Raw genomic sequence first — 27182 nt, 5'->3', positions numbered from 1 at the left:
CGTTTTGTAGCATAGCTACCTCTTTTTGTAAAAGAGACCAAAATAAAGCAACAACCAATCAGATAAGCCTCACCCCACAGAACCTTCCTGAGAGAACCTCAGAGCCTCAGATTTTCTACCGCACGTTGTGCTTAGGGAGTCTCCTTTGAGCTCTGCTCACTTCAACTTTGTTGACTGCTTTTTTCAGAAATATTTTGCTTCCAACTTGTTGCTGTTTTCCTTCTGGGATGTCTGACAAGGAGAAGAAAGCCCTTTTCAAGCCTTGTTCCACCTGTGGCAAAAAACGGCTTTACGTGGAGGACAGGCATAAGGATTGTATTTATTGCCTGTACCCGGAACATAAGGCTGCGGAATGCAAGATCTGCCGCACCTTTTCTACAAAGACCCTCCGGGACCGTGAGGGTCGCCTTCTTACGTGGCTCCAGAAGCTTAAGTCACGGAAGGGTGCTGCTTCCAGTGACAGTGAGGACTCTTCATCTGGCACCTCCTCTCGCAGGTCAGTGAAAAGGGGTAGGGGTTCCCCTTCTCCATCCTCTGACCACCCTGCTAAGGCCTCAAAAAAGACCCCCCGTGAGTCTGAGAGCCGGAGTCCGAGTAAATCTCCTCACCACGGTGTAAAGGAGAGGGAAGGACTTTCTACTGCCCCAGCAGTGGTTGTATCCACTCTGGCGTTCAAGAAACCCTCTTCGCTGTCTTCAGAGAGGTCAGAAAAGGAATCTAGATCGTCGACGACGCAGTTGAAAACTCCGTCGACGAAGACTTCTAAATTGCAGCTTAAAAAAGTCCAGCCGTCGACGGGCTCGTCGACGGTGCTTTCTATTCCAGCATCGACGTCGACGGGAGTGTCGACGACGATGCCAGCGTCTACGAGAGTGTCGACGATGGTGGCGACGACGGTGTCGTCCACGAGGGCTAAGACGATGTCGACGATGACGACGACGGCGGGAGTGTCGACGGTCTCGTCGACGGCAGTGTCGACGACGCCCATATCTTCGTCGACGATCCAGTCGTCGACGGTGCAGCTTCCAACGACGACCTCGTCGACGATGGAATCATTATCGCTGACGGTACCGACGACGACCTCGTCGACGGAGAAAATTACAATTTCCTTGAGGCGATTGACACCAGATATGACATCTCCAAGGAGGGTGACCCCCTTGCCTCCCGCATTGTTATTGGAAGAAGAAGATTCTGATGGGGATGATCAGGATTCTTGTGGTTATGCCCATAGTCCTTCACAACTGCTCGTGAAATGTCAGGACACTGATTCGGAGGGTGACTACACGCCTGGGTACTCCTATCCACCATCCTATGGGCGTCAGGACAGCGCCGGCCAGGGTATGGTTGCGGTTCCTTCCCCACTCCTGGCGGATCTCCAGGGCATGTTACATTATTATCGGAGATTTTCTCACGCTCCTCCTCCTCCATCTTCGACTTCGTCTGCAGTGCATGCTGTGCCTACTCCATCGGCTCCTACAGACTTTTCTCCGGGGCAACCGCCTCAGGTGGCTTATCACCTGCAAGTTTCCAGCCCAGGGTTGCCTCCAGTGATCCAGGTTGTTCCGGATGATTCCTCTGATGAGGGTCCAGATGTTGGCAACACGACTAATCAGTGTGTTGAGTGGGAGGACTATGTCATTCCGGATCCGGCTTCACCGACTCCTGATCCGGTGGATTCTCCCCCGGCAGATATTGGGGGTTTCCACAAGCTGATGGAAAGAGCCTCCAGTCGCTTCCAGCTTCCTATGCCGTCGGCCGCAGCGGAATGCTTCCTGTATGATTTTAAGGAGCCCTACAGGAAAGTGGTTCGTTCGATTCCCATTTTTGGCCATCTTTGGGACGAGGGTTTGAAGGCTATGAGGAACCCGGCTACGGTGATTCCGGTTTTGCCACGCCTGGAGAAGACATAAAAGGCGCCTGAGGACAGTCCAGCGTCCTTGATTGGTCAGCCGAAGCCGGATTCAGTAATATCCCCGGCGGCGCAGCGCAAGTCACGTAACCCTTCGGCGCCACTCACCACCCCTCCGGATAAAGAAGGCAGGCGCCTTGACAATGCGGGCAAACGTTTCTCCTCTATGGCCAGTCTTTTGGTAAGGGCAGCTAATGCATTGGCGAGCCTTGGCCGGTACGATCGCCAAATGTGGTGCGACCTTTCGCCTTACTTGGACCAACTGCCATCGAAGGCCAAGATGGAGGCCAGGAAAATTCTTCAGGAGGGGGAGGCTACATCGGCGGAAGTGATTGACTGCGCCATGGACATCGCCACTACCGCTTTCGGTGCACTGGCAGGTGCGGCGGTTCTTCGTCGGCAGGGCTGGCTCCGGGCGACTTGGTTCTGACCGGAGGTTCAGAACAAGATCTTGGACCTCCCGTTTGATGGTATTTTCCCTTGAGGTAGTTAATAGGGTATAGCAGCCTTAACCAGGAGTTAAGGCCCCTGGACCTGACAGCATCCTTCCAGATATGTATATTTGTGACGTCAAGGTATGGGCTCCAGTTTTGACCTCACTTGTAAACGTGGCGGTTAGGGAGAGACCTCTGCAGACGGGTGTCTTTTATCATTGCCCCTGTCTTCAAATTGGGGGACAAGGACAACCCTTCGTTCTACAGGTCCATCTCACTTCTCAACTCTGTTGTGAAAGTTGTTGGGCAAAAGCTCCTGGGGAAGTAGGTTGAGGCTGCTTTGATGTATTTGCAATTATTAAATTCCCCTTGGATTATTTTTAACATTGCTAACTTCCTGGTTGCTGCAGCTCGGGCAAGGAAAAAATTTGATGTACAGTCTATCTTATGATCTTAGTGTTATTTGTATTTGTCGGGATGAATTTTTATAATGTTGTTATTGTATTGTACCTGTGTTTCTAACAATTTGTAATATTGTGATGTACTTTTGTGATTTTAATCAATCGATTAAAGTGGTTTTGATGATGATGAGTTAAATTATATTCTCTCAGAAGAACAGCATAGCTTTTGTTCTGGGAGATCAACAGTGATTCTTCGTCCTAAGATCCTGGCGATGCGCCTCTTAGCAGTTATAACCCCCTTAATACATAGAGATCAATCCGGCTTCATGCCTAAACGAGCCATACGTCTCAACCTCCGACAGCTGGCCAATTGGATGGATACGGTTAAACACAGAGATAGGTCATACGTGTTTCTCTCCTTTCATGCCGAAAAGGTGTTTGACACGGTTCAGTGGCCGTTCATGAAACAAACCCTGAAGAGATTTGGATTTGGACTGGTCTTCATGGAATGGCTGGACCTCCTTTACACGAAACCGGTGGCTAAAGTCCGAGTAAACGTGGTGATTTCGGAATCCTGGCTTGTCAAAGAGGTACCAGGCAGGGCTGTCCATTATCTCCACTATTTTTTGCCTTAGTGCTGGAGTCTCTGGCGTGTATAATTAGATCCCACCCCACCTCATTGGCTTCACGGTTAAGGAACAACTTCTAAATGAAGAACGCATCTCGCTCTATGCAGATGATATCCTGCTATACATCACAGAACCAGTTGGGACACTCCCAAAGATCCTGCAAATATTTGAGGAATATTGCCATAATGCAGGATACATGATTAGCTGGCGTAAATCTAACCTTTACTCAGTGGGAGGCTCCCTCGAAATTCAGGAATTTCCGAGGTGCTTACAGGTGTCCCAAGTAGGATTCCGCTACCTTGGCCTCTACATTATAACTGATGAAGCGACTAGCCTGACTCCAAATGTCAAGCCGGTCCTGGCAGAATTCCAAGAAGATGTCAAGAGATGGAGGAAACTCCCTCTGACGATAATGGGCAGGACCGCCATGTACAAGATGATTACACTCACTAAGTTACTTTACATAATGCAAAACACCTACAATAAGATACCAGAGACCATCTTCGCAACACTAAACAATGAACTACGAATACTCCTGTGGGATGGGGCCCTTCCAAGAGTAGCGCTGCAGATGCTTCAACGCAATCAATATAATGGAGGTCTTGCTCTACCAGACATCAGAGCTTACTATAGAGCAGCCCATTTAGTTGTCCTTAATGAGTGGAGTCATACTACAAGGAACATCCCACATATGCACTCGAGAGACTCCAGTTCCGACACCATACACAGCTACATTATATATATGGTGGGAGGGGCGTTTCCCGTCTCTTGCCAGCCACCCAAAGGGTAATTGAAGCATGGAAGGGAGCAGGGAAACAGATGTAACTCCCCTGTGGGAGAGGACGAGACTACCAGAGATTGGGAAACTTAGGGGCTTCAAACAATGGGACATGATAGGGATATCCAAGCTGGGTGACATACTAGAGAAAGGCACCCTTGCAACCTTTAACACACTCCAGACCACGTATCAGTTAAAAGACTCTCAAAACTATGGAGGCTGGCTGCAAGTAAAATATCAGAATTTCCCCCCCTAGAGAGTAGACTCCTACAGGACAAAATCCCAAGCAAGGCTATTTCATGGACATATAGAACATTACTTTACAACATGCCTGATAATCTGGGTCCACTAAGAGCCAAATGGGAACTTACCACAGGGCTGATAGAAAATATTGATTGGGAGCCAGCCCAAATGCACTCACGCAAAGTGGCAATAAAGTAGAGGCTGCGTCTTATACAATATAAAATCCTGCATAGAACCTATTTCGATAGAGCAAGACTGCATTTCATGGGGCAGGCAGAAACCCCAGAATGCCTGAGATGCCAGAGTGAATGAGGCATGTTCATACATACATTGTGGGAATGTAGTAGAATATAAGTGTACTGGACCCAGATATTGGGGATTGAAGAACATATTGGGGGCACAACTTGAACTAGAGACCAAATATATCCTTCTGGGTATCCCCACGTAGATCAGGGGTTAGTAGTGTCTAAGAGAGATATAGTCCGCTACTGGGGAGATCACACACCCCCGCGCTTAGGGAATGAAGGCATGTATGGACGCATAGACGGTGGTGTAAAGAGTCATGTATAAAGCTAGGTGGGGCCCTCGTAAATTTAAGAAGATTTGGGCCCCTTGGATAGATTATTACGGGTTGGATGTCGTAGAGGCAGATGATGAGCTGGGTCTAACGAGAAAAGAGCCACAATAGACTCTAATCCCTACATCTGACAGATGGACACACTTAGTTCGCACATAACCCTCAAGTATTGTAACTGCTTAAATATTGATCCAATTGTTTCTGTCATAACACTCCATGTCCTCTGTAATGTGATAATGTTTTGTACTCTGCATATCTCGCATATCCAAGGCTTCTTTGTTTTTACTGTTAATCAAAAGAAAAATTATGTAAAAAACAACGGATCTTTGTCTGAAAGCTCTATATGGTCTTAAGTAAATACACCATTGCTCGCCCCGGCCCTATTCTGTTGTGGGGATTCTGCACATATACAGAACTATGCGCAGGAAACCAGGACCTCGGTGTATAGTGGTGTACCAAACTATCACCTTAGTGCCCAAAGTCCCAATCCTACTAGCTATAGTGTCTCATTCGTTTTCCGACCAATAGCAAAGCTACCAATGATTAGACAACCCAGAACACGTCCCTCCCGACTCTCTCAGGAATCGCGGTAACAAGACAACTCTTTCGCTCACTCATATTTGTCCACAACAAGAGTAATCAGAGACACGGTATAGTTTGAAATGTTTATTTCTAACTAACGCGCTCTATGGTACAGTACACGTGCCATTACTAGCAGCAAAATGCATAAACATAATATATTCAGCATTGTTACAATTCCATAGAATACAAACGGGGATATAATGTTATAAAAGACAGTGGATAAGGGCTACAGTGCCTCGCCACCCTCCCCGTGATAGGAACTAGTTTATTATAAAAAAGAAGACCTCTGTGCTCTGTCAGCAGAGCCCATACCTCAAGGCCTAGATGAAAGGTTTACATCTCCGGACAAGCATAGCTCTTCTCTCTGGAAAGGTGTCTCTCCAAGTGTTAATAACATGCATGCCTGCAATATTAAAGGCACTTGACTTTCAGTAGTGCAGCTGTGCTTAGTGTTATGTCTAGGTGCAAAGGACTGACTAGAACAGAATAACAAGGGGCATTGTTTTTCGACCTTGAACATCATGTGCAGACTAAACCCCAGAGAACAGCAAAGAACGCGAAAGGCAGATAGTTCTCATGTGAAAGGCACAAGCAGAGTTTTGCAAAAACAAAATCATATAGTAACGTGCGCAAAAGCAGCATCACGGCAGCTAAGCTTGTGCTAACTTAGCAATGTTGACAATGAACCTACCACCCATAAAACAATTCACTTAGGGTTTATCGATCTTTCTTCTGAGTATGATCGAGTCAATCAAGGGAAATTTTGTCGGGTCATGTTATCTATGGGGTGTACCGTGACATCGTCCTCTTTTGAAGAGACCTGCATATGAATACCACAGCCTCAGTACGTTATTCTAGAGATCTTAAATGTTTTCAAAGTTTCCACATTAAAAGTGGGGTCCACCAGGGCTGTATTCTGGCCCCGTTTCTTTTTAATCTGTATATTAATAGCCTGGAGCAGGCCCTGATTGACATCAAAGCAGATTGCCTGTTGGAGCCTGGTGTTTACAGGTGCTCTTATTTGCAGAGGATACTGTTACATGGCCAAAACTGACAGGGGTCTATAGTCCTTTTTGAACTCGTTCTCTAACTTCATGGAGGGCATGGATTTATCAGTTAATGTTCAAAAATCCTACGTAATAGTGGTTGGCCTGTCCAAGACCAAGACATACAGGTTTAGATATACAGGTTTACCCTGAAGACCAGTGTTATTCCAAAGACAACAGTTCTTTCTTATTTGGGTCTGTTCTTTGATTCTTCACTGTACCTGCGTCATCTCATGAGTAGGATGAAGGAGGAGTTTACAAGAGCTAATGCGGTGGTGTTTAGTTTTGGCTCAAGACTAGGGAGACCAATTAAGGCCCTACTACAGATCTATGAGACAAAAATCATTTCCAAGGCAGGCTATGGGAGTGAGGTCTGGGAGTTTGTTAATCAGGCCAAACTGCAGATCGTTGAAAACTCTTTTTTAAGACGTCATTTATGTGTCCCGCTTAGCGCCCAAATATTTTCTGTGCAAAAAGAACTGTGCGTGTGGTATATAACAGATATCACGGTATTCCGCCCTTTTTTTATGGCTAGATATTTGGACAAGGCCAGTAGCCACATTGAATAAGTAGATTTTAAAACAATGTATGTCCCTTGACAGGTCTATTCATATTCCCTGGCTAAAGTACATTAAGGACCTTTCTCAGAGCCTAGGTAGGAGTGAGCAGTATAGCTCTCTGAAGGGAATTGTGAGGACTGACCGTAAATGGGCTAAAGACAATTTTTATCGGCTCAGGTCTACCTCTAGAGAAGAAGCTGCCCTTTTGAAATCCCGATTGTGTGCCCACCTCCTGTGGAAGTCCACTCCTTTAATTAAGCCATATCTTTTCATTGTAAAAAGTACGTACGAGCGATTTCTGTTGACCAGAATAGATTTGGCCTTTTTCACTTTTTTGTTAGCATTCTCTCAGAAGAAGAATAGGGGTCATTCACTAGAGTCCTGCTGCTGCGACAATCTGTCTTCATAGGACACCCTGCATTTTATAACGGTCTGTAAATTTTACTAGGTCCCAAGGAAGGCGTATATTATACCGCTGCAAGTACATTCTTCCCTTTTGTATTTACAATTGTTACCCGAAGAAGAAGCTATTTATTTTTTTTGGCTGAACACTCATGTTGACATACATAGTTGCGCGCCTACAATCCTAAGCCCGGCTGCTTTATCACTGAAGAGCAGTACACGTCTCCGCTTATCCCACATCCCGGAGGCTGGGCATCACTGAATGCAAAGGTGGCGAGTTGATATATCTATCAAGGATTGCAGTCCTGTATGCCATTTCTTATAGTCTTTTCCCCATAAGAGGGATAGAGTTTTCTACTTAAGACATCACACATCAAGAACCAACACCCTCCCCACCCCCTACCCACAACTGTTGAGGTATCCTGTCAGCTGCCCACAAAGAAGAAGCTATTTTTAACGTGAAATGCTTTGTGAAAGCTGACATAAGATTGTGGAAAATCTGTGATTGGCAATTTAATTTGTCTGATAATGGTTGTTTTCTTATGAGCTGTGTATGTTTTTATGCATTGTTTTATGCATATAACTTTTAATTCAGTTCTATATTAATACATTTTATGCTTGATGTTTTATTGTTTAGGCAAGGCATATTTTTTCTACGGTTATTGCTGCTGTCCTCTGCTTTTATATACAAAGAACCGAATAAAGCTTACTTTGAACTTTCAACTTTTTAAATGGTAATTTAATTTTTACAGAAATGTTAAAAAAAAAAAACTTTAACTATTAAAATAATTTTAGTTACATTTTTTAAATATCTTTATCAAGAAAAAATTCTTGTACGTTTTCTTTAAAAAAAATAAACTGTTTTTTAAAATTACTTAAAAAATAAAAATGTTAAAAAAATAACACAAATTAACATCTGCAACTTCTTATGACTTTTTTAGATGAGATCAGACCAGTGACACTGCAGAGGTAATGTCCTCACTAGACTGCTACATTACTGCTTGGTTGGTAGTGAAGGTAGTTCTGTCACTTGTCCATTCTGACACATGCTGATTTTAATAAAGACTATACCGTGATCATGATGACACAGCACATACTGAATGTCCATGAATTGTGTAATATAAACACTCTCTCCCTACCCACACAGCTACTTTATAAGAGTGTAAGTTCCATGTTCAAACCGGGCAAATTCATATACTAATACACATAAATGCCCAGAAGCTCCGATGCGACAAAAGAAATACACAGGCAATGGTTTTATAAGTGTAGCCATAAGAAACCACACTGGGCACAAAGCACAACTTCCCAGAAGCATCTGGGATGAATCTTAAAACCAGGTGGAGGGCCTTTCATAAACCAAGAGGGTTGGAAGCTCAGCATGGATGAAGAGCATAGGGAGGGTGCTGACAGGAAAGGACAGAAAAGGGGTGCAGGGGTAGCTAAAAAGCAGCTTGGATCTACCAGATGGTCACAGAAGGAAAATGCTAATATTAAATGTCAATGTTTATGTCCAGTTCGACATGCTTTTCATTTCCCATCTTTAATGGCCAGCCAGGAGCAGTGCCCTGTAATATCAACACAGGCTTTACTTCATTAACTGGTACTTCATTAACTGGGGAGATGCCAGACATGGGTTGCGTTCTATGCGCGTTGCTTGCTTCACGCTACTCTATGGACTCTTTCCTAACAAATGACACTGCTGAGGGACAGGGGGGAAACCAAATAGCAATACAAATGGAAATATGCCGAAAAGTGGTTACAGATCCTGCCACTATATTGTAACTTGAGTCAATGCACATGGGTTACCTAGTCAGTCAGAGTCACGTTACCCTCACCTCAAAGTTATCAGGTATCAATGTGTGTGTTCAGTGAATGCGAAGCTTTATAGTGCTATATGGATTCGCAAGAAGCTGATCTTGTGCACTATCAGTCAATCAACCAATGAATGCTTTATTCTATTATATAAAAGCAAATCATGCAAAAAATGGCAGTATTAAAAAACATAATCACATAATAAAAAGAGGACAAGGTGTCAGACATTCATAAATGACGCAAACACAATGAGATGATGGACGGAGCGCTGAAACTTTTCAGACTTACCCCCAGTCACAGATCTGGGTTGAATCCATCATCATTCTTTAGCTCACGTTGCCACCCCAGTTCAGACCCAGATATATGCAAATCAGTCTTGACCCTATGCCTCATGGGAACAGTCCATCCCGAACTGCCAAGCCAGGGCTTCCCTGGACCGGAAACGAGCATCCTGGGACCGGTTTCGGCGTAACACCTCATCAGCCAGGCTAGCTTTAATCCAGTGGCAAAGTGAGCAAGGGGCCCACGTCTGGGCATGCCCAGCCAACTTAGGGCGAACAAAGCAAACACAAGGAGATGATGGACAGAGCACTGAAACTTTTCAGACTCTCACCCTCAATTACGATCTGATTGAGACATCTAGCCGCAGATTCCTCATCTTTGAACATCCAACCGGCAGACTGGATCCGGAAGATTTTTCTTAGGAGTACCCCTGCGGGCCAGTAGATGGCATTGGTCGACTCAGTGTGACGTCGTTGGCGTTATGTTCGTCCTTGTCATGGTGTAGGCGTTAGCAATATAACCGCCACCCGGGCGCGCAGATGTCAGTTCTTTTCTTTCCCTGCCAGCCAGCGCAAACCCGTCGAAGAGAGCTTACCCCCTGTCATTTATTTACAGACTTTGTTTGACTTTTTGTCGACTGGTGTGCTAGGGATGTCTAGCAAGAAGACCTCGGGGTTCAAGCTGTGCGGCGCCTGTCACCGCGCCATGTCGGTCTCGGACCCCACTTAGTGTGTCTCTGGTGCCTGGAGCGCAACCACAACACAAAGTTGTGCTCTGATTGCAGGACCATGGCACCAAAAGCTTTGATGGAGCAGTCCCTAAAGCGGATTGTGGCCCGGTCCCGCAGAGGTAACCCTGACGATCTCGATCCAGTTCCTAGTCGAGAGGAAGGTCCGAACACCACTTCCAAGTTGTGAGGTAAGAGGTGTCACAAGAAGCACATGGAACTTCGCCTGGTCGGTCGCGTGACAAGACGGAGGAGCCTGGGTTGGCTCTGCGTTTCCCTCCCTTTCTGGGGCCGGAAGCAATCCCCGCCCAATTTAAAGGGTTCTAGGATGCCATGTTAGCCATATTTGGGCAGCATGACCCTGCCGGTATGCCCTTTGGCCCCGCAGGTTCAGATGATGGTGTCCCAGTGAGTTCTGCACCTTCTGCTCCTACCCCACGGCTTCCGACTGGACCCGTTCCAGGTCCCGACAGGCACTGGTTGCATCACCACAGCGATCTTCCCAGGTGCAGCGCCTGCTGCCGATGCCCTCAGCGTCACCCGTGCCCATCGGTGGCGTCTCCGCAATCCTCAATCCGGACGACACAGAGCCGGTCGGGTGTCCACCGAGACCGGCACTGAAGGAGCCGTATGGCTCCATGACCTTTGACCTGCCCTATTCCGAAGGGTTAGGAATAAATGAGGATTGGGAGGGGGAGCAGGACCGCTTAAAAATCCCACAGCCCCAGGGCATGGACTGGTATGAAGAGCTGGGTGATGCAAGTGGCTTGGCCACCTCCACAAATTCTGGAATGCTCTCTAGCCCTAACCTGGCTACGGAGGATGAGGCATTATTCGTTATGGTGGTGCGTAGGGCTGCGGAGTTATTGGATCTGCAGCTCCCTACTGTGGCAGTCAAGACTTGACAGAGGTCCTACAGCCTGGTGTCTCCACCTCTGAACCCTCGCTGCCTTTCAGTGACGCCTTGACAGACGTTCTTCTGGGCACCTGCTCCAAACCCAGCACAGGGGCTCCTGTGAACAGAACGATTGCCCGCCATCATCGCCCTGCACCGGGCGACTCAGTTTTCCTCACCACCCACCCCACCTCACAAAACTTGGTGGTTCAAGCTTTCACTTCCCGTGGTGCGTTCCCTTCTGCACCCTCGGACAGGGAATCCAAGAGGCTGGAAAGCTTTGGGGAGAAAGCATTTTTTTCCACAGTCCAGCATTGCGGTTGGTGAACACTGCATGCCTTTTGAGACGCTATTCCCATGTGATATGGGACACTGATGCACAGATGCTGCCCAGAGTCTTGGAGGAGGACTGGATTCTACTCTCCCAAGCTAATTCAGACAGGAGAGATGCAGTTAAGTTCGCCATCCGATGTGGCTTGGACACGACAGACTTGTTGGGCAGAGCGATTTCCACAACGGTGGCCGTACGTCACCACGCCTGGCTGAGGATGTCTGGTTTTTTAAGGGATTCCCAGGCTAATCTTATGGACATGTCCTTTGATGGATCCTGTCTCTTTGGAGACAAAGCTGATGCTGCTCCTGAGTGTTTCAAGGACTCACGGGGTATTGCCAAGTCCTTGGGCCTCACCACAACATCCCAGCTTGTTTCTGCTTTTCGTGGCTACCGAAGGGGCTTCCAACCCCACCAACCCTATTCCAGCCAGAGGGCTCCGCAAGTTCACTAAACACTGCAGGCTGTGGACGTGGTTCACCCCGACGGGAAGCCAGAAGTCGAGCCAAGCCACGATCCTCTCCTCCACTGCAAAACACTCCTAGTCCGACCCCCCCCCCCCCCCCCCCCCCCCTTGATCATTCACAGCTAGTTGGTGGCAGAATACGCCATCATCTCCACCACTGGCCGGACATCACCTCGGACAGGTCGGTGTTGCAAATAGTCCAAAGGGGCTACTTCCTCCCCGTCTAAACTACCCCTGTATCCATACCTCTAGTGTAGGATCGGCTGATGGAGGATCACCTTGCCCTACTCCACGAGGAAGTCGGAACTCTCTTGGCCAGAGGAGCTATAGAGAGGTTCCCGGGTCAGAAATAGGTTGTGGTGTCGCTTTTTTCTGGTCCAAAGAAGGATGGAGGCCTTCATCCTTCCCTCGACCTCAGTGCCCTCAACTACTTCCTCAAAAAGGAGAAGTTCAAGTTGCTCACCCTTGCTCAGCTCCTGTGTGCCCTGGACTCGAGATATTGGATGGTAGCGCTGGACTTGCAGGATGCCTATTTTCATATCCCCGTCCTGCCTGCCCACCGTGGCTACCTGCGGTTTACCGTGGGCCACAAGCACATTCAGTTTGCCGTGCTCCCCTTTGGCCTCACCAGTACCCCTCGGTTGTTCACCAAGGTGATGGAGGTGGTCGCAGCCCTTCTTTGGAGATTAGGGGTTCCAGTCTTCCCCTATCTCGCTGTCTGGTTGTTGAAGGCAGGCTCATCCCAAGCAGTTGTCTCCCACCTTCAGACTACGGCGAACCTCCTGCATTTGCTGGGGTTCACTATCAACATGCAGAAGTCACACCTGATTCCCTCTCAACGCTCTTTCATTGGAATGGTTCTAGATACGGTGCAGTTTTGGGACTGACCTCCCAAACGACGAGTCCAGGATATTCAGGCTATAATTCCGATGTTTCAGCCTCTAGCCCGGATTTCGGTGAGAATGACTCTGAGGCTGTTGGGCCTCATAGCCTCCTGCATGCTGCTGGTGGACCATGCAAGATATCACATGCAGGCTCACATGGTGCTGCAACAGTGTGGTGTGGGGTCGAGTACTCTCTGTCAAGGTGCCCTGCGTCTCTGTACTTGGCTGGAACAACAGGGCATTTCCCATATGGTTTAACATCTGGACGATTCTCTGGCCGCTAGAGTTGACTAACTCAGCTGAAGGTGCCTTTCGAATCATGAGTGGCGTCTCCATCCAAAGGTTTACAAGGTCTCTTTCAGCGGTTGGGAGAGCCTTGGTCAGATGTGTTTGCTTAATGTTAACATTTTTGCTCGTTGGAGTTTTGAAGGAAACTCTCTTCATCACCAATGGAGCTCAGGCCTCCTGTACGCCTTTCCGCCCATACCACTCCTGCCAAGAGTGCTCAAGAAGATCAGGAATTACCGGGCACAAGTCATTTTTGTGGCTCCGGATGGGGCACGGAGAGTCTGGTATCCCGTGCTTCTGGCTATAAGCATCTATCCTCTGATCAGGCTGTCCTTTCGGGAGGATCTTCTGTCACCGCAGCAGGGGAGGGTCCTCCACTTGAACCTGTCCACTCTGACTCCTTGCGTGAAGATTGCGTGGTAACAGCTAACCGCTTTTGACATTTTCCCCGAAGTCTGCAAAATTATTTTGGCAGCCAGGCATTCCTCCACGAAATCGGTATACGCCTGCCGATGGAACAAATGTTGTAAATATTGTACAGAACGGTCTATTAACCCTTTATCTGCCTCTCTATCAGATGTTCTCTGTTCATCCTCTTGAAGATCTGGAGGCAGGGACACAAAAAAACTGATAACTTTCCCAAATAATGTGTTCCATGCACCAAGTTTCTTGTAGCATTATAAAACCTTTTTATATAAGAAAGCTCACATAGGAAAGCTAAATATAGTTTAGATAATAAGCCTAATGCATTCGAGCAAATAAACTTCAATGGGACTCCTGCCCTAATATCTCTTAGAGAACTTGTATTGGTGGTGAACACAGCTCTATTGTAAAATCCCTTTTGAGGAATACCTAGTGGAAGATGGGGACGCAGTGAAACCACCTACCAGAGAGAACAATTGTGGGCTATCGCTAAGGGATTCAATCCAGATTTCAGCATTTACCAAGTTCGTCTGGCCCCTGACATGCCACTCCATGTCATTTAAGATCCCTAGATGTTCAAATCAATTATGACAATAGATACTTGGATCTTGTTGCAGAGCATCAACCTTAGTCTTAGGACTAAGTTTTGGAGCATGACCCGTAGTTAGATGCCAATAAAAGAAGCCTATAGGCATGAGACTTATATTTTCCTCCATATCAAAAGGCTGCCAATGTGTGGAGAACAATCGCCTGGCTAAAATCGGCCATCTAAAATTAATAATGACATAGTCATCCTGAAATGTTAATATAGTGCCGGACATTAAAATTTGACTGTCTTGTAAGCTAGTGACAGACTATGTTTTTTAGCTGGTTATCGGACTCTGATTTTGATTCTTATAGCTTCGGCATGTTGGTCAAGACAGTTCAAAAGGGCAACTTTCTGGAGGAAGTTTTTGTTGTGCACCAATGAATAATAAAACCCTAGGGTTAGAAGTAGAGCTGTGGAAAGTAGAATTGGATGCACTAGGTGAGCTGGCAGCGGTATTGGGTACAGATTGCTTTCCAACAAGCCAGGAAAGGGAGCTGGGATAATGGGCAGCTCGGCTCAATTAGCCAAAGTTGATGCGGGCTCCCCAGTGATAACGATAAGAGTGCCAACGGACATGGACACACTCCAGGAGCCAGCTAAGTCCAAAGCAGGACTCCTTTCCGTCAAATCGATTTCCTTACTAATAACCCCTACTGCTCTTGCCAGAAAGGTGTCAAGGGTCGTTCCATTAATCCTCCAGAAGCGTTGGGATGTGGGGTTCTTTTCTTACCTATTACTTTCATCATAAAGTCCCACAGTATGGATGTCGCTCTATGAACTATAGCAAACAAGCGATTGATTTAAAGGTATAAAAAAGAGTTTCCAGAGTCTTGACTAGTGCGTTAGACTCTAGACCTCCAGTGGACAGCAAACAGGGGTTAGCAATAAAATACCTTCCTGTACTTTAAAAAACTTGCTTCCTTAGGACCAACAAAGCAAGAAGGATCTTTGCCGGAGGCTCAGCCCAGACGGCTGCAGACGGCCGCAGAGGGGAACCGGTCTTTCCTGGGCATGTGCTCAGGTGGATCCCGTACAGCGTGAGCTACAGTGTCCTTTTAGCATTTGCCAGCACCTCTGCAAGCTCCCCCACCTCCTGCCGGTGTATTGGATTGTGGGCAACCTGAGACTTGAAGATTGGTCCCAGGCAAAAGTGATAATGCTGCACAAAAGATCCCTTGTGCACAACAAATGCTTCCAGGTATCTAAGGCATGCCTAATGTAAATTGTTACAATTTCTACCATGTTCACAGTTCTCTTGTTCGCCCTCCTGTCCTTTTTTTTCTTCGCCAGCATTGTGGCAGCCTCCTGTGAACTCTGCACTTTCGCAGCTAGTCACAGGGTGGGTTGGGGGTCAGCGACTCTTACTCACCCCACCTAAATCTGTGATGATTTCAGAAAGGTACACCCTTGTTGAGCGACTCACAGACTCGGAAAGCACAAGGCGGAAGCATTAAACACCAGGTTGTATTCAGTTTGTGAGGATGCACTATGCCACAGAGAGGTAGTCGCCCTGCCACCTGTGAGGCCACCGAGGGTCGGGCTGAAAGGATGCAAGCCGTGTAAAACCTGTGACATACAGCACATGCACACCGGTGCAAGAAAAGATCCAAGAAGAGTGCCTGACTTTCACTAACGGGTCAAAGTATGAAAACAAGCTGCAGAACAGGAACTATATAATTATAGCATGACAAGTGGCAGGAAAGGGTGGTGGAGCCCCAATTCACATATTAACGGGCCGCCACAAATTTCAGGTGCCACAACATCACATTTGAGATAAAGATTCTTGAAGAATCAGGTGCCTGGGAGGGAGTAAGCTCAGTGTTCAGTGAAACTGGGAAAGGGTTCCCAGTGATTGGTGAGAAGTTTGGTAATTTAGGAGAAGCTATTTTTAGCGCTATACTAACTCCTAATATAATCACTGTTTTCGTTTGCGTAATGATTGTTAGATGCCTTTCATCTGAGGGAGGATTAAATTGTGGGGGTAAAAAAAAGCTATCCGAAACGAGCAGAAGAAAAGGAAAGCGTAACAACTGTGATCCAAAATGTACAATGAAATGAAGGAGTTGGAACAACAATCATAGTGAATTGGTATTAACATCCACAAATTTTGATGGGAATTTTGAAAGAGATCTGCCCATTGATACTGCAGAGGATGACAACTAGACTGCTTTCTTGGTAGCTATAGTTGTTCTGTCTTTAGCCCATTCTGACACATGCTAACTTTAATAACGACCGTATTGTGATGATGATGTCACAGCACATACTTGATGTCTGTGAACTGTGAAATAAAAACACTCTGCTTTCTCGACTGCTACTTGAAAGAGTGTAAGAGCCGTGATCAATCCAGATATTGCTCTCTGTATCCAGATTCATAAGAAGATACACAAATGTCCAGAAGCGCCCATGTGACGTTAGAAATACACTGACAATTGCATAGCAGAGTACCGACAAGAAACTACGCTGTGCGCAAAGTAAAGCTTCCCAGAAGCATCTGAGCTGAATTTCAAACAGGGTTTAGTTGGTAAAGGGTGAACTGTTATGATTAAAAAAATCATCAGAGGGGTTGTTGATATAGGTTTTTTTAAAATAATTTTATGCATATTAGCATTAATATAATAAAAGAAAATTAACATGTAATTGAAGAAGGGAATTATGTTTGCGCTAACTTTAGTCAATGTTGGCCTTGAATGCAAGTCTGTTTGAAGTCATCTTCAAGGATACAGTCATGTTCACATGCTCTGCAGACTTCTGCCATCTAGTGTTGGGTCTGGATGTGTGCAAGTTGTTTTTCATCAAAGAAGTCTTTTGTGTCACGAGCCAAATTGACTCCTCTGGCTGATAATGCGCATGGCCATCAGCTCCATTGATAGATTGCTTTTTTCCACCTTCGGGTTCAAACGTGTTTTTGAGTGCTTGAGTGTGAACCTGTTTTGGGCGCCCTTCAATTCGCTTTTCATTTGTACCTTCGTCTGTATTGCTTCGATCACGTTTCTATCTTTGTGTACCGAACAACGAGAAAACTTTCGCCCGTCGATTCGACGTGCTCCACTCACGGCCTTCTGGCCTACTCTTCATATCATCAGCTTTGACCAAGAATACACTGCTAATGGGCTCCACTTCGCTTCTGCTCCAGCTGCCACGCAAAGTACCCGTGACTAGACCTCCATCAGGTTTGTAGCCTATGTCTGTCTCCAAACCATCAGGAGATGGACTGTGAGCCCTGGCAGTCCTTGCGATCCAAAAGGGTTTCTGAGATCGTTGGCCACAATGCCGAGAGATGCATGCAGGGACATAGAAGAAACATCCAACATCTTCGAGCAACAAGAGGCCGAGGAGGAAGAGTAAGAGCACCATGAGGACTATGCGGCTGAGGAAAAGGCCTTTTCCATCCAGGTCAGCATACTGTGAGTACCCATGCCCCTGTTCAGCTGGCCAAAAGACATTTGGTTCTGGCCAAATATACAGCTCCTGTGCTGCCACTGCCAACAGGCCATGAGAGGCACCGACCATCTGCTGTGGTCGCCCTTCCCTCGGGCTCGGCACCAAAAGCGAAGGTGAAACCACTAATTTCTGTGCCGTGCCGACCAGACTCAGTGCGGAGCGGACCATCTGCCTACTCTGCTCCGAGCACACTGGCCTCAACCTCTTCGGCTCCGAGCACCCTGGCACCCAATAACTTCCACATCACCACCAAAGTTGCCTCTGGAACCAATCCTCCAATCCATGCAGGAGCGGCTCGACCAGAAGGAGAAAAAACAGCATATACAGCCTTCGACTGACCATATATTCATTAAGGCTGTGCAGTCAGTGCACCAACCATCTAAGTGCCAGCTCTCTTTTGAAGAGGCCATAGATTTACCAGTGCCTATAAGAAATTCATGGGTGAATGAAGCTTGGTATCCGTACTTGGATACTCTGCCTAACCACAGGCTAAGGTGTGAAATTCTAAGAGTAAGAATTGGTATTAATCCTTGGCTGATGGAGGAAAAAATAAAAGTAGAAATGATACAGCCAGATGGAAACTGTAAATGTGGGTTAGGAACAAAAAATTATATTTTGCACATATTGGTTGACTGTATTTTAGTGTTGGCATTGCGGAAATTGTTTTTATGTCCAGTCTTTTTAAAATATGAAATAAGGTCACAAGTCCAAGCAGTAGCCTTACTCACAGGAATGCTAAATCTTGATATTGCTATTGCTTTGGGAAATTATATGAAAGCCATAAAAAGTTTCGTAAGGGAGAAACTGAAGGGGTGTTAGTGATTTTAACTTTCCATATTAGTTTTCTTTTTCACTTTTATATAAAAATGTTTTTTATAAATATTTATAAATTTTAAAGGATTGAATTGATTTGTGATTGTATGTTTGCATGATTGTGGATAGGATGTGTGTGCTGTATCTTTTTATCATGTGTGGTTACTGGTAATACAATGGTTAAAGAACTTATATTGTTAATAATTATTCTGGGTTCTTATTGTGTTTAAAGACTATGATCCAAATAAACAGAATTTTCTAACAGTGCCTACTAAAAAGGACATAGCAAGTCCCCCGCATCCTCCTCTTCCTAATTCCCTACCCCCCTCAGCCAGCTCCTCCACCCCTTCCCCTCCACAAACTTCATCACCTGATTCACATGCAGATCTAGGGGACAGTACGCCATGGGGATCTCCACAATCTACCACTGAAAATCATGGGGGAGGGAGATGATTCTTATCCACAGCCCACAGATCCTTGTGATAATAATGATATTGTTTTTCCGGCTGACACTGACCCGGATCTCCACCCGGTCAAGTCATCACCCAATGATGATTCTTCATCTTATCAAGATCTCATTGCTAGAGCAGCAGAATATCAGCAGGTTCTCTTGCACAAAGACCCTATTGAAGATGATTTTCTTTTTGAAACATTGCTCAGCACACATAGAGCATGCTCAAGGGCATGCTGCGCCACTCTGATGAGAGTTTTAAGGACTCAGTGCGATCACCTATTATCACACCCAGGGGCAACAAAAAATGTAAAGCGGCACCCTCAAATCCTATCTACATCAAGGGTCAACTTCCCTCAGATTCCCTAGTTGTATCTAATGCCTGTAAAAGAGCCAACTCACATAGCTCAGCGGACACTCCTCCACCTGACAAGGAGTCCAAGCCTATTGATGCTTCAGGGAAGAGGGTGGTAGTGCAATCTGCCAATCACTGGCAGATTGCCAATACTCAAGCTTATTTGCGAGATACGACAGGGCACATTGGAACGAGATGAAGGAGCTCCTGCAACACCTCCTGAAGAGTATAAACCAGAGGACACAAAATTGTAAATGAGGGAAAATTTATATTGAATAACTCAATCAGGTGTGCCCTAGACTCAGCGGACACAGCTGCCAGGGGCATCAATACAATTGTATTGTTACATAGGCATGCTTGGCTTCGTATATCAGGCTTTAAACCAGAGGTGCAGTAAAAACTGGTAAATGTCCCATTTGGCAAGGAGAATCTGCTTGGTCCCCAGATGGACCAAGCATTTGAAAAAATGAAAAAGGGTGAGGATGTAGCCTTACGGCTAAAGCGGTTGACCTCAAAGCTGGGGAACCAGGATCGAGTCTCGGCAAGGACGCTAAACATCCTGTGATTCTGGGCAAATCACTTAATCTCCCCATGCCAAACAAAAATGAATGTGTCCATCTGTAACAAAACTGGTGCTCATGTAAAGCGCTCTGATACCCGATGTCTCGGGTCTAGTTTGCGCTATATAAAACAAAAAAAAAATGGAAAGAAAAAAGACACCAAGGTAACTAAATTAGTGAGGGTGCTCCAAACCTCTGTTTCTTTTGGTGTCCCTCATGCAATCAGAACGCAAAACCTACAACCTCCGATGCCTCTACTTCCTCGTACAGGCAGCAACATCAGACTTCCCCCTCAAAGGTATACTGCAGAGGTACATATAGAGGAAACAATTACAAGGGTCATGGTGGGAGTGGTTCATTGACATAATATCCCCACCCTAAATATTCCCATAGCAAAATATTGTGTCCAAAAAAGTGATGTAAAAAATAGCATCATCCTAAACTTATAATGGTAAGTACAAAAATATTGAAAATAAAATACCGTTGTCATCAATATCGTTGTATTAAATATTTTTTTAAATATATTTAAATATTAAATATTAACATTAATGACAAAAATAAAAAAGATGCAATATATTTTATCAAATATAAACTTTTAAACTAATTTAAAAAGTTACACACATATATAATCAATATATATATATTTACATATTTCTACTTTAAAAACAATTAAATAAATAATGTTAATTTATAGACAATATAATATATACCAATAAAAGAAAATCTTTAAAAAACAAACCGTTCTAATTAAATTAAAAAAAGTAAACAACTTAACATTTTTACAATTTAGTAACATTTATTTTACTTGCTAAAAACATATAACAATTTTAATTAAACATAATATAAATTATAACAATATAAACTTTTAAACTAGTTTAAAAAGTTAAACACATATATAATTAATATATATATTTACATATTTCTACTTAAAAAACAATTATTAAACAAATAATTTTAATTTATATTATCATTTCAAAATATTGAAACAATAGAACATATACCCATAAAAGTAAATCTTTAAAAAAGTAAACAAATTAACATTTTTACAATTTAGAAAAATATTTTACTTTCTAAAAACATTTATAATTAAAAATATTACAATGTTAAATGAACATAATATAAATTATAACAATTTAAAAGTAATTATAAAATGTAATACATGTCCTCACTACAATTTATCCAAACTATGCAAACTATTATAATAAATATATAAAAAACATACTGCTTCCACTTCATGCAACGCAAAAATAATAAAACTGGGTAAAATTTACAAATCTTCCTCCAGTAAAGTCAACAGTAATTAAAGTATTTGATTGCGTATATGTAATATATGCTATAACCATTCCAGCCAGTACAACAGTACGGAAACTGTTGGAATGAACAGGAGTAAAATGTACTATTCCCACTCCAGTCAGTACAACATTTGGGAAAGTGTTGGATAGTGGAGGGGTAACATTTACTATTCCCACTCCAGGTAATACAACAGTAGGGAAAGTGTTGGATTGTGGAGGGGTAAAATTTACTTTTCCTACTCCAATGAGTTTAACAGTAGGCAAAGTGTTGGACTGCGGAGGGGGAAACATTTTTATTCCCACTCCAGTTGGTAGAAAATTACGGAAAGTGTTGGATAGTGGAGGGCTAAAATTTATTATTCCCACTCCAATCAGTACAACACTAGGGAAAGTGTTGGATAGTGCAGGGGTGCACATAAAGACCAGCTATACTTGGAGCGAAGGTGCTTCCCATACTGGTCCTGTGCTGTTGTAGATAAAGGGTTCCTCGTCTTTAGGTTCACCATTTGGAAAAACACAAAACCTTGGCCCACATAACCCTTTCCTTAAATGTTTCAAGATACATCAATTATGTCTTGGTAATTTTGGAGGGCAATGAGGCCACAGCAATGAATTTCTTGACTTGGTTGAATGTACAGAATGAATTTCTGAAATTCACTAACACCATGAGTAAAAAAGAATTGATGTTTCTAGAACTGAATATAGCAGTGGACCAGGGGTTCCTGAAAAAACACTACTTATGAGAAGCTAACTGCAAAGAACTACCTTTTACTGTATGACAGTTTTCACCCTAGACACCTAAGAGAGAACTTACCATTTAGACAGTTTTTGATACTAAGGTGGATTTGCTCTGAGCTAAAGGATTACAAAATACAAGCAAACCACCTTGCTTGCAAGCTGGAGGCCAGGAATTATCCGAAAAAGATGGTGTCCTGGGCAACAAAACAGGCACAAAATAACAGGGAAGCCGTACTGGAGCCTCCTATACAGAAAGACAAGGAGGAATGGCCAATATGTGTCACCACTTTCAATATAGCATCAAACTTGGCGACACAAATAGTCACCAAGCACTGTCGAATATTGAACAGTGGGTCCCTATCAATACCATGCTCTATGTTTTCCTACCAGAGAGGAAAGAGTCTTAAAGCTATGTTGGTCCACACACGCCCCCACAAAAAAATTGGTTTAAAAAAACTGAGCACAACAGTGGATTTACAGAGCACTACAGCATCAATCACGGGCCACTACCTGTGTGATAACTGTAGTGTCTGTCATCGGATGAAACCAACGAATACAGTTGCCTTTAACAATCAAATGACCTGGCAACTAAGAAATTTCACTAATTATAACACACAAAGAGTAGTGTGCCTAATAACGTGCCCCTGTAACCTACACCATGTAGGGATGACAACCAGAAAGATTAAAACCAGAATCTGCGAACATCGCAGTAATGTGAGATGTGGCCGCGCAACTACAAAGATGTCAACCCATTACATAGAAATTAAACATACAGCACGTAATTACCAATGGGCCATTTTGGGACACATAAAAGAAACCGTGAATTCAGAACCAAGATAATTTGAAAGAGAACAACGCTCGATTTATAAACTCGAATCACATGTAGAGGGCCTGAACAATAAAATCCCTTGGAGCCAATTTGTTAGATGGCAAAATTCACTCATGCCCCTGACCTTTAAGTACAATCAGTTTACTTACATCAGTACTCTGTCTACGCCTACAAAAGATAATCCTTCTCAACAGGAAATGGGCGCATTGTATCTGAGCCAACAACCATGCCCTACCCATTTCTTGTTTTCTTCCTCTTTTTTTCTCCCCATTCATAACCTAGAGATAGTTTGTATATACAGACTACATTAATGATATTCTGCTATGAAACATCCCCTCCTCATCCCCTCTGACATCCATATCCAAGAATAATATTTGTCTCTTGGGGTAAGACACGGTTAGGCATTCAAAAGGGGCCTTTCCAAATATAAACGTGTATCCCATTGGAACCAAGTGAATGTTTCATTCTTGACCGCCATCTTGTGTCTCCAACTGTGGTCTAATTCTCACTTGAGCGCATATGGGTGCTCCATACAGGACTTAACAAGCCGGGAGACACCTCGTCGGTAATATGCGGTTCCTCTAAATGGGTAGCAAGGCAGAGGCGAAGCCTTAGAGTGGTAAGAGTGGCACATGCCGCTTGCTTTATCTTCATATATCTCTAGCTGTAAACACTGTATTTGCCATTGTTTGTACCGCTAACTATGATTACATAAAAGATATTGCCCGCATTGATTGAAGGAATTTCTTTCCCCCACCACATTTTCTCCCCGGCAGAGTGTGACTACAGGCTACCCTCCCCCCCAGAGAACCATGATGCAATATTCAAGCATCTTATATATATGTGATGTGTTTTTTATATGTAGGTGATGTTTATTTATATTAATTCTAGTTTTCTTGATACGCTGCTAATCACGTTACTATCCTGTGCATGATTCAACCAGCATGTTTTTTCTAACAGTGCACCCAAGAATGGCATATCGAATTCCATTATCTGTATACACATCCTTCCCTTCACGAGTCTTAAGCACCGGTTTAACAATTCATGCATGAACACGGTTGATTTGTTTGTACTTCATATAATAAGCCATTTATACTTATAGACAGCAGGTCGGCTGAATTCCGCCTATTTTTGTTCTTTTTCTCAGGAAGATTCTCCCTGAACGAAGGGTAGTTTACCAACCCGAAATGCATTGGGGTTCTCATCTAGATGTGGGTAACACTGAATAACCCTTCAATGGATATTTGAAATCGTGTGATTATCTCATGTGCAAAATGAGCATATGTCACCGGATAAACTTCTACAAATAAACTTTTGATTTGAACTCTTTGAAATTTTGTTTAGATCTACCCTATGAACTGCATAAATTGCATATCATTGGCTGTGCACAAGGAGGGACATTTCCCGCAAAGGGAAATGCAATTTTAGTTATACTACTACACCTTGGTTTAGAGGACGATACCTCCACGCACGCCTATGAAATTAATTAACCAATTAACATTGATCAATCGATCAAATTGGTGTGCTTGATTCATTTAAACTGTTGACCTTTTAGGAAAGCCAGTAAATGACTTCCTTCTTTCCTAATCCCCCGTTTTAATCATACCAACTAGAGACCAAAATAAATAGGATACATCTACTAGCCAAGTATTTTTTGATACACTCCAGCACAAAATAAAACACCACTCCTATTTTTAATACCATCTTCTTTATCATTACATAGTCACTTAAATGCTCCTGTGTAGTCCATAGGTCACAGCACGCCCGCTCCGTAGCGGAATGGGATGGACCCAATGATGAAGCATGCCACCAAGGGGTAACTCTGATATGTGTGGGTTTTACAAGAACACTCTGTTTTCTGCATTGGAGGGTTAGTCTCCTTGACATAGCTGGGTTCGTTTTTGTGATATAATACATGTTGTGGAGGACGAACCTAGCATATTCTCTTACACCCCCCTTTGTTGATACAGGTGAACATGCCAGAGTAGCTCAACAGCAAAGAAAATCTCATCAGGGAATTATTCCTAACTGTATGACTCCTAACAAAATGTGACCACGTGCACGCAATAGTGACATACTCAAGGTCCTTCTGCAAAAACTCCCGATGACAGATTAGAAGCTGTTGGTTTGTGGTTAAAATTCATACATCCTGTATTGCTTGCTATACATTTTAAATGAAGTTATTAACTCAGGCCAGCCATGTGTAGTGCTTGGAACCTTGGACCATACTGCCCTTGTCTTTGTATCTTAGAGGCACAGCCTTAACATGCAAAGGTGGCTGAGGTTAGTGATCCTTGCACTAGAAACAGTTGATAGGTTTCCGGGGATTGTGCTTCTTGTGTTTTGGCAATAAGTGTTCAATACCAAACCGCTCACACTGTGCTCCACTTTGGTCTCATTTTCTCAACTTACTTGTCAAGGTGCCAGGGCTGCATCACTCATCAGCAGTTTTCAGACGTAACAAGCCCTTCACTATTCCTTGCATTGGACATTGATGAACTGTTAGTGGGGGTTCCGGTCTTTGAAGATCTGCCGGCAGGTGTCCCACACTACAACTGCCCATACAAAGACCCGCTTTTGCTTTACATGTCAAGTACTTTGTCCATAGTAGAATTATGTTAGTCCAGTATTCTGGCATCAAATAGTAGTGGTAGGTATTTTTTCTAATTCATTTTTTGCTGTATGTCAAATTGAAAATCAGTTTTAACATTTATCATTTGTCTCTTCCTTTCTATTCCTTGACTTACAGCTCATATGGAACTATGCCTAACCAATCAGAGGGAGTATAGTGACATCAAGTCAGCCATATATAAATCAAGGCTGAATTTGAAATTTGACCTGCAGTCTTCTTGGCAATTTGGCGATGTAAAACTTGTTTACAATTATGAACTGGAACAGAGGTTTTCAGCAAAACGGTAACTACATTTAAAAAAGCTTTTCAGAATTTCAACTTTACTGTTATATCATATGGAGTACTTCAAAGATAAGCATTGTCAGCGTGCAAAATTGTTTAAATGATTCTGCTCATGAGGCGTGCCAGCTGCCAGGACTGGAAGCAGTGTAGTCCTGAAACTGACATTTTGCTTCCTGATTGGACCGGTCGCTGCTATAATTATGGTCACATTCAGTATCAATGCTGGGATATTCTCATAGGAATAACAGGCAAGAGTTGTCGTTTGAAATTTTATGTAGCAAATTTAATATGCAACATATATGATGTATGCCATCAATAAGCTTAGCAGCAAAGCGTATAGGTCGAAAGTACAAAGAACTCAGTACAGTTGTATATGAAATCCAGCATAGATTTGACTTCTAAAGGTAGAGAACAAGGGGCTCTGGGGTACAGAAAACTACACATCTTTTACTAGACTTTAGAGAGACTTTCATACATTCTACACAAAATCATGATTCTCAGGATATGCACCAATGGAGAACAAGCAAAAAGAAACATTTTGCCACAGAATTCATGTGAAGATTCTCTCATGAGAGGATTACTTTGGATTTTGGTCATTCTCCCAACGTATTTAAGCATGTTGACTGATACATTGGACATCAATAGCCTTTGACATCCTTGGTTAGTTACAGCGAGGCAAAATCTATGGGAACACTCACTGTTTATTAATGCAAATCTCATACTTCTTTAGGAAATATCAGCAGCAATCATCAAATGATGTATTGTGACATTGATGCAAGATGGAGGACAGTGTAAACACAGTTTTGTTTAGAATAATCTTAGGCTAAAATGCATTTAAAATTAGAAAAGAAAAAGCAATTCCCACAATCCCCCCCTATGATGATTACTAGATCATTACTTCATGTCTTTATTACAAGAGATCCTTCATTAACTTTGGGTTCTGTTTTTTGATTCTCCCAAATCCTTCAAGGTATCATAGAGCTCACTTGGCATTTCTTCAACTTTCATGCCCAGGCTCTTTCTTTTTCTTCCTCTTGCTTCTGACAACTTCTTACACCCATAATCTATCCCATTTGAAGATAAAATTCTCTTGCAAAATGTAGGAAATTAAGCACACATGCAATGTCGTTAATTGTACTCAAAAGAGGGGTTAAAACAGTGTTAGTATTCCTCCACCTATACTACCAAGCCACTCTCCTATCTTAGCTAATCCTCTTGCAAGGTATCCTAATATTGGGCTTAATTATGATGTCGGGCAGACAGCCACCGACAGGACATCGTTGGCAGTCCGCCCAACAGACAGGCCATCAGTCTGACCACCGCATTACCATGTAGGTGGTCAAACTGCAGACGTTAAGGGGAAAGACCGCCACCTCCGACAGGATCATCTGATCCCAATGGGGTGCCGGTCAGAATCATAGTCCCGAAAAGAGGCGGTGCTGAGGCAGGCACCGTAATTGGGATTATGATGTCCCTCTCTGTCAGTCTTTTCATGCACCATGAAAAAGCTGTCGGAAGGGTCTTTGGGAGC

General features: G+C 43.9%; 1 protein-coding gene across 1 annotated transcript in view; it reads left to right on the top strand.

Annotated features, from left to right (window-relative positions):
* Positions 1 to 27182, top strand: part of TEX15 (testis expressed 15, meiosis and synapsis associated) — a 1045473-nt gene that overhangs the window by 136116 nt on the left and 882175 nt on the right. Inside the window, exon 3 of the mRNA XM_085640942.1 lies at positions 25487 to 25652. Within this exon, the coding sequence (XP_085497068.1) occupies positions 25487 to 25652 (166 nt within the window). The remainder of the gene's footprint in view (positions 1 to 25486; positions 25653 to 27182) is intronic.

This window comes from Triturus cristatus, chromosome 2_2 (genome assembly GCF_964204655.1).
Source record: "Triturus cristatus chromosome 2_2, aTriCri1.1, whole genome shotgun sequence".
NCBI classification, from domain to species: domain Eukaryota; kingdom Metazoa; phylum Chordata; class Amphibia; order Caudata; family Salamandridae; genus Triturus; species Triturus cristatus.
Note: the sequence above shows the minus strand (reverse complement) of the source record. Positions and strands in the feature narration are given on the sequence as shown.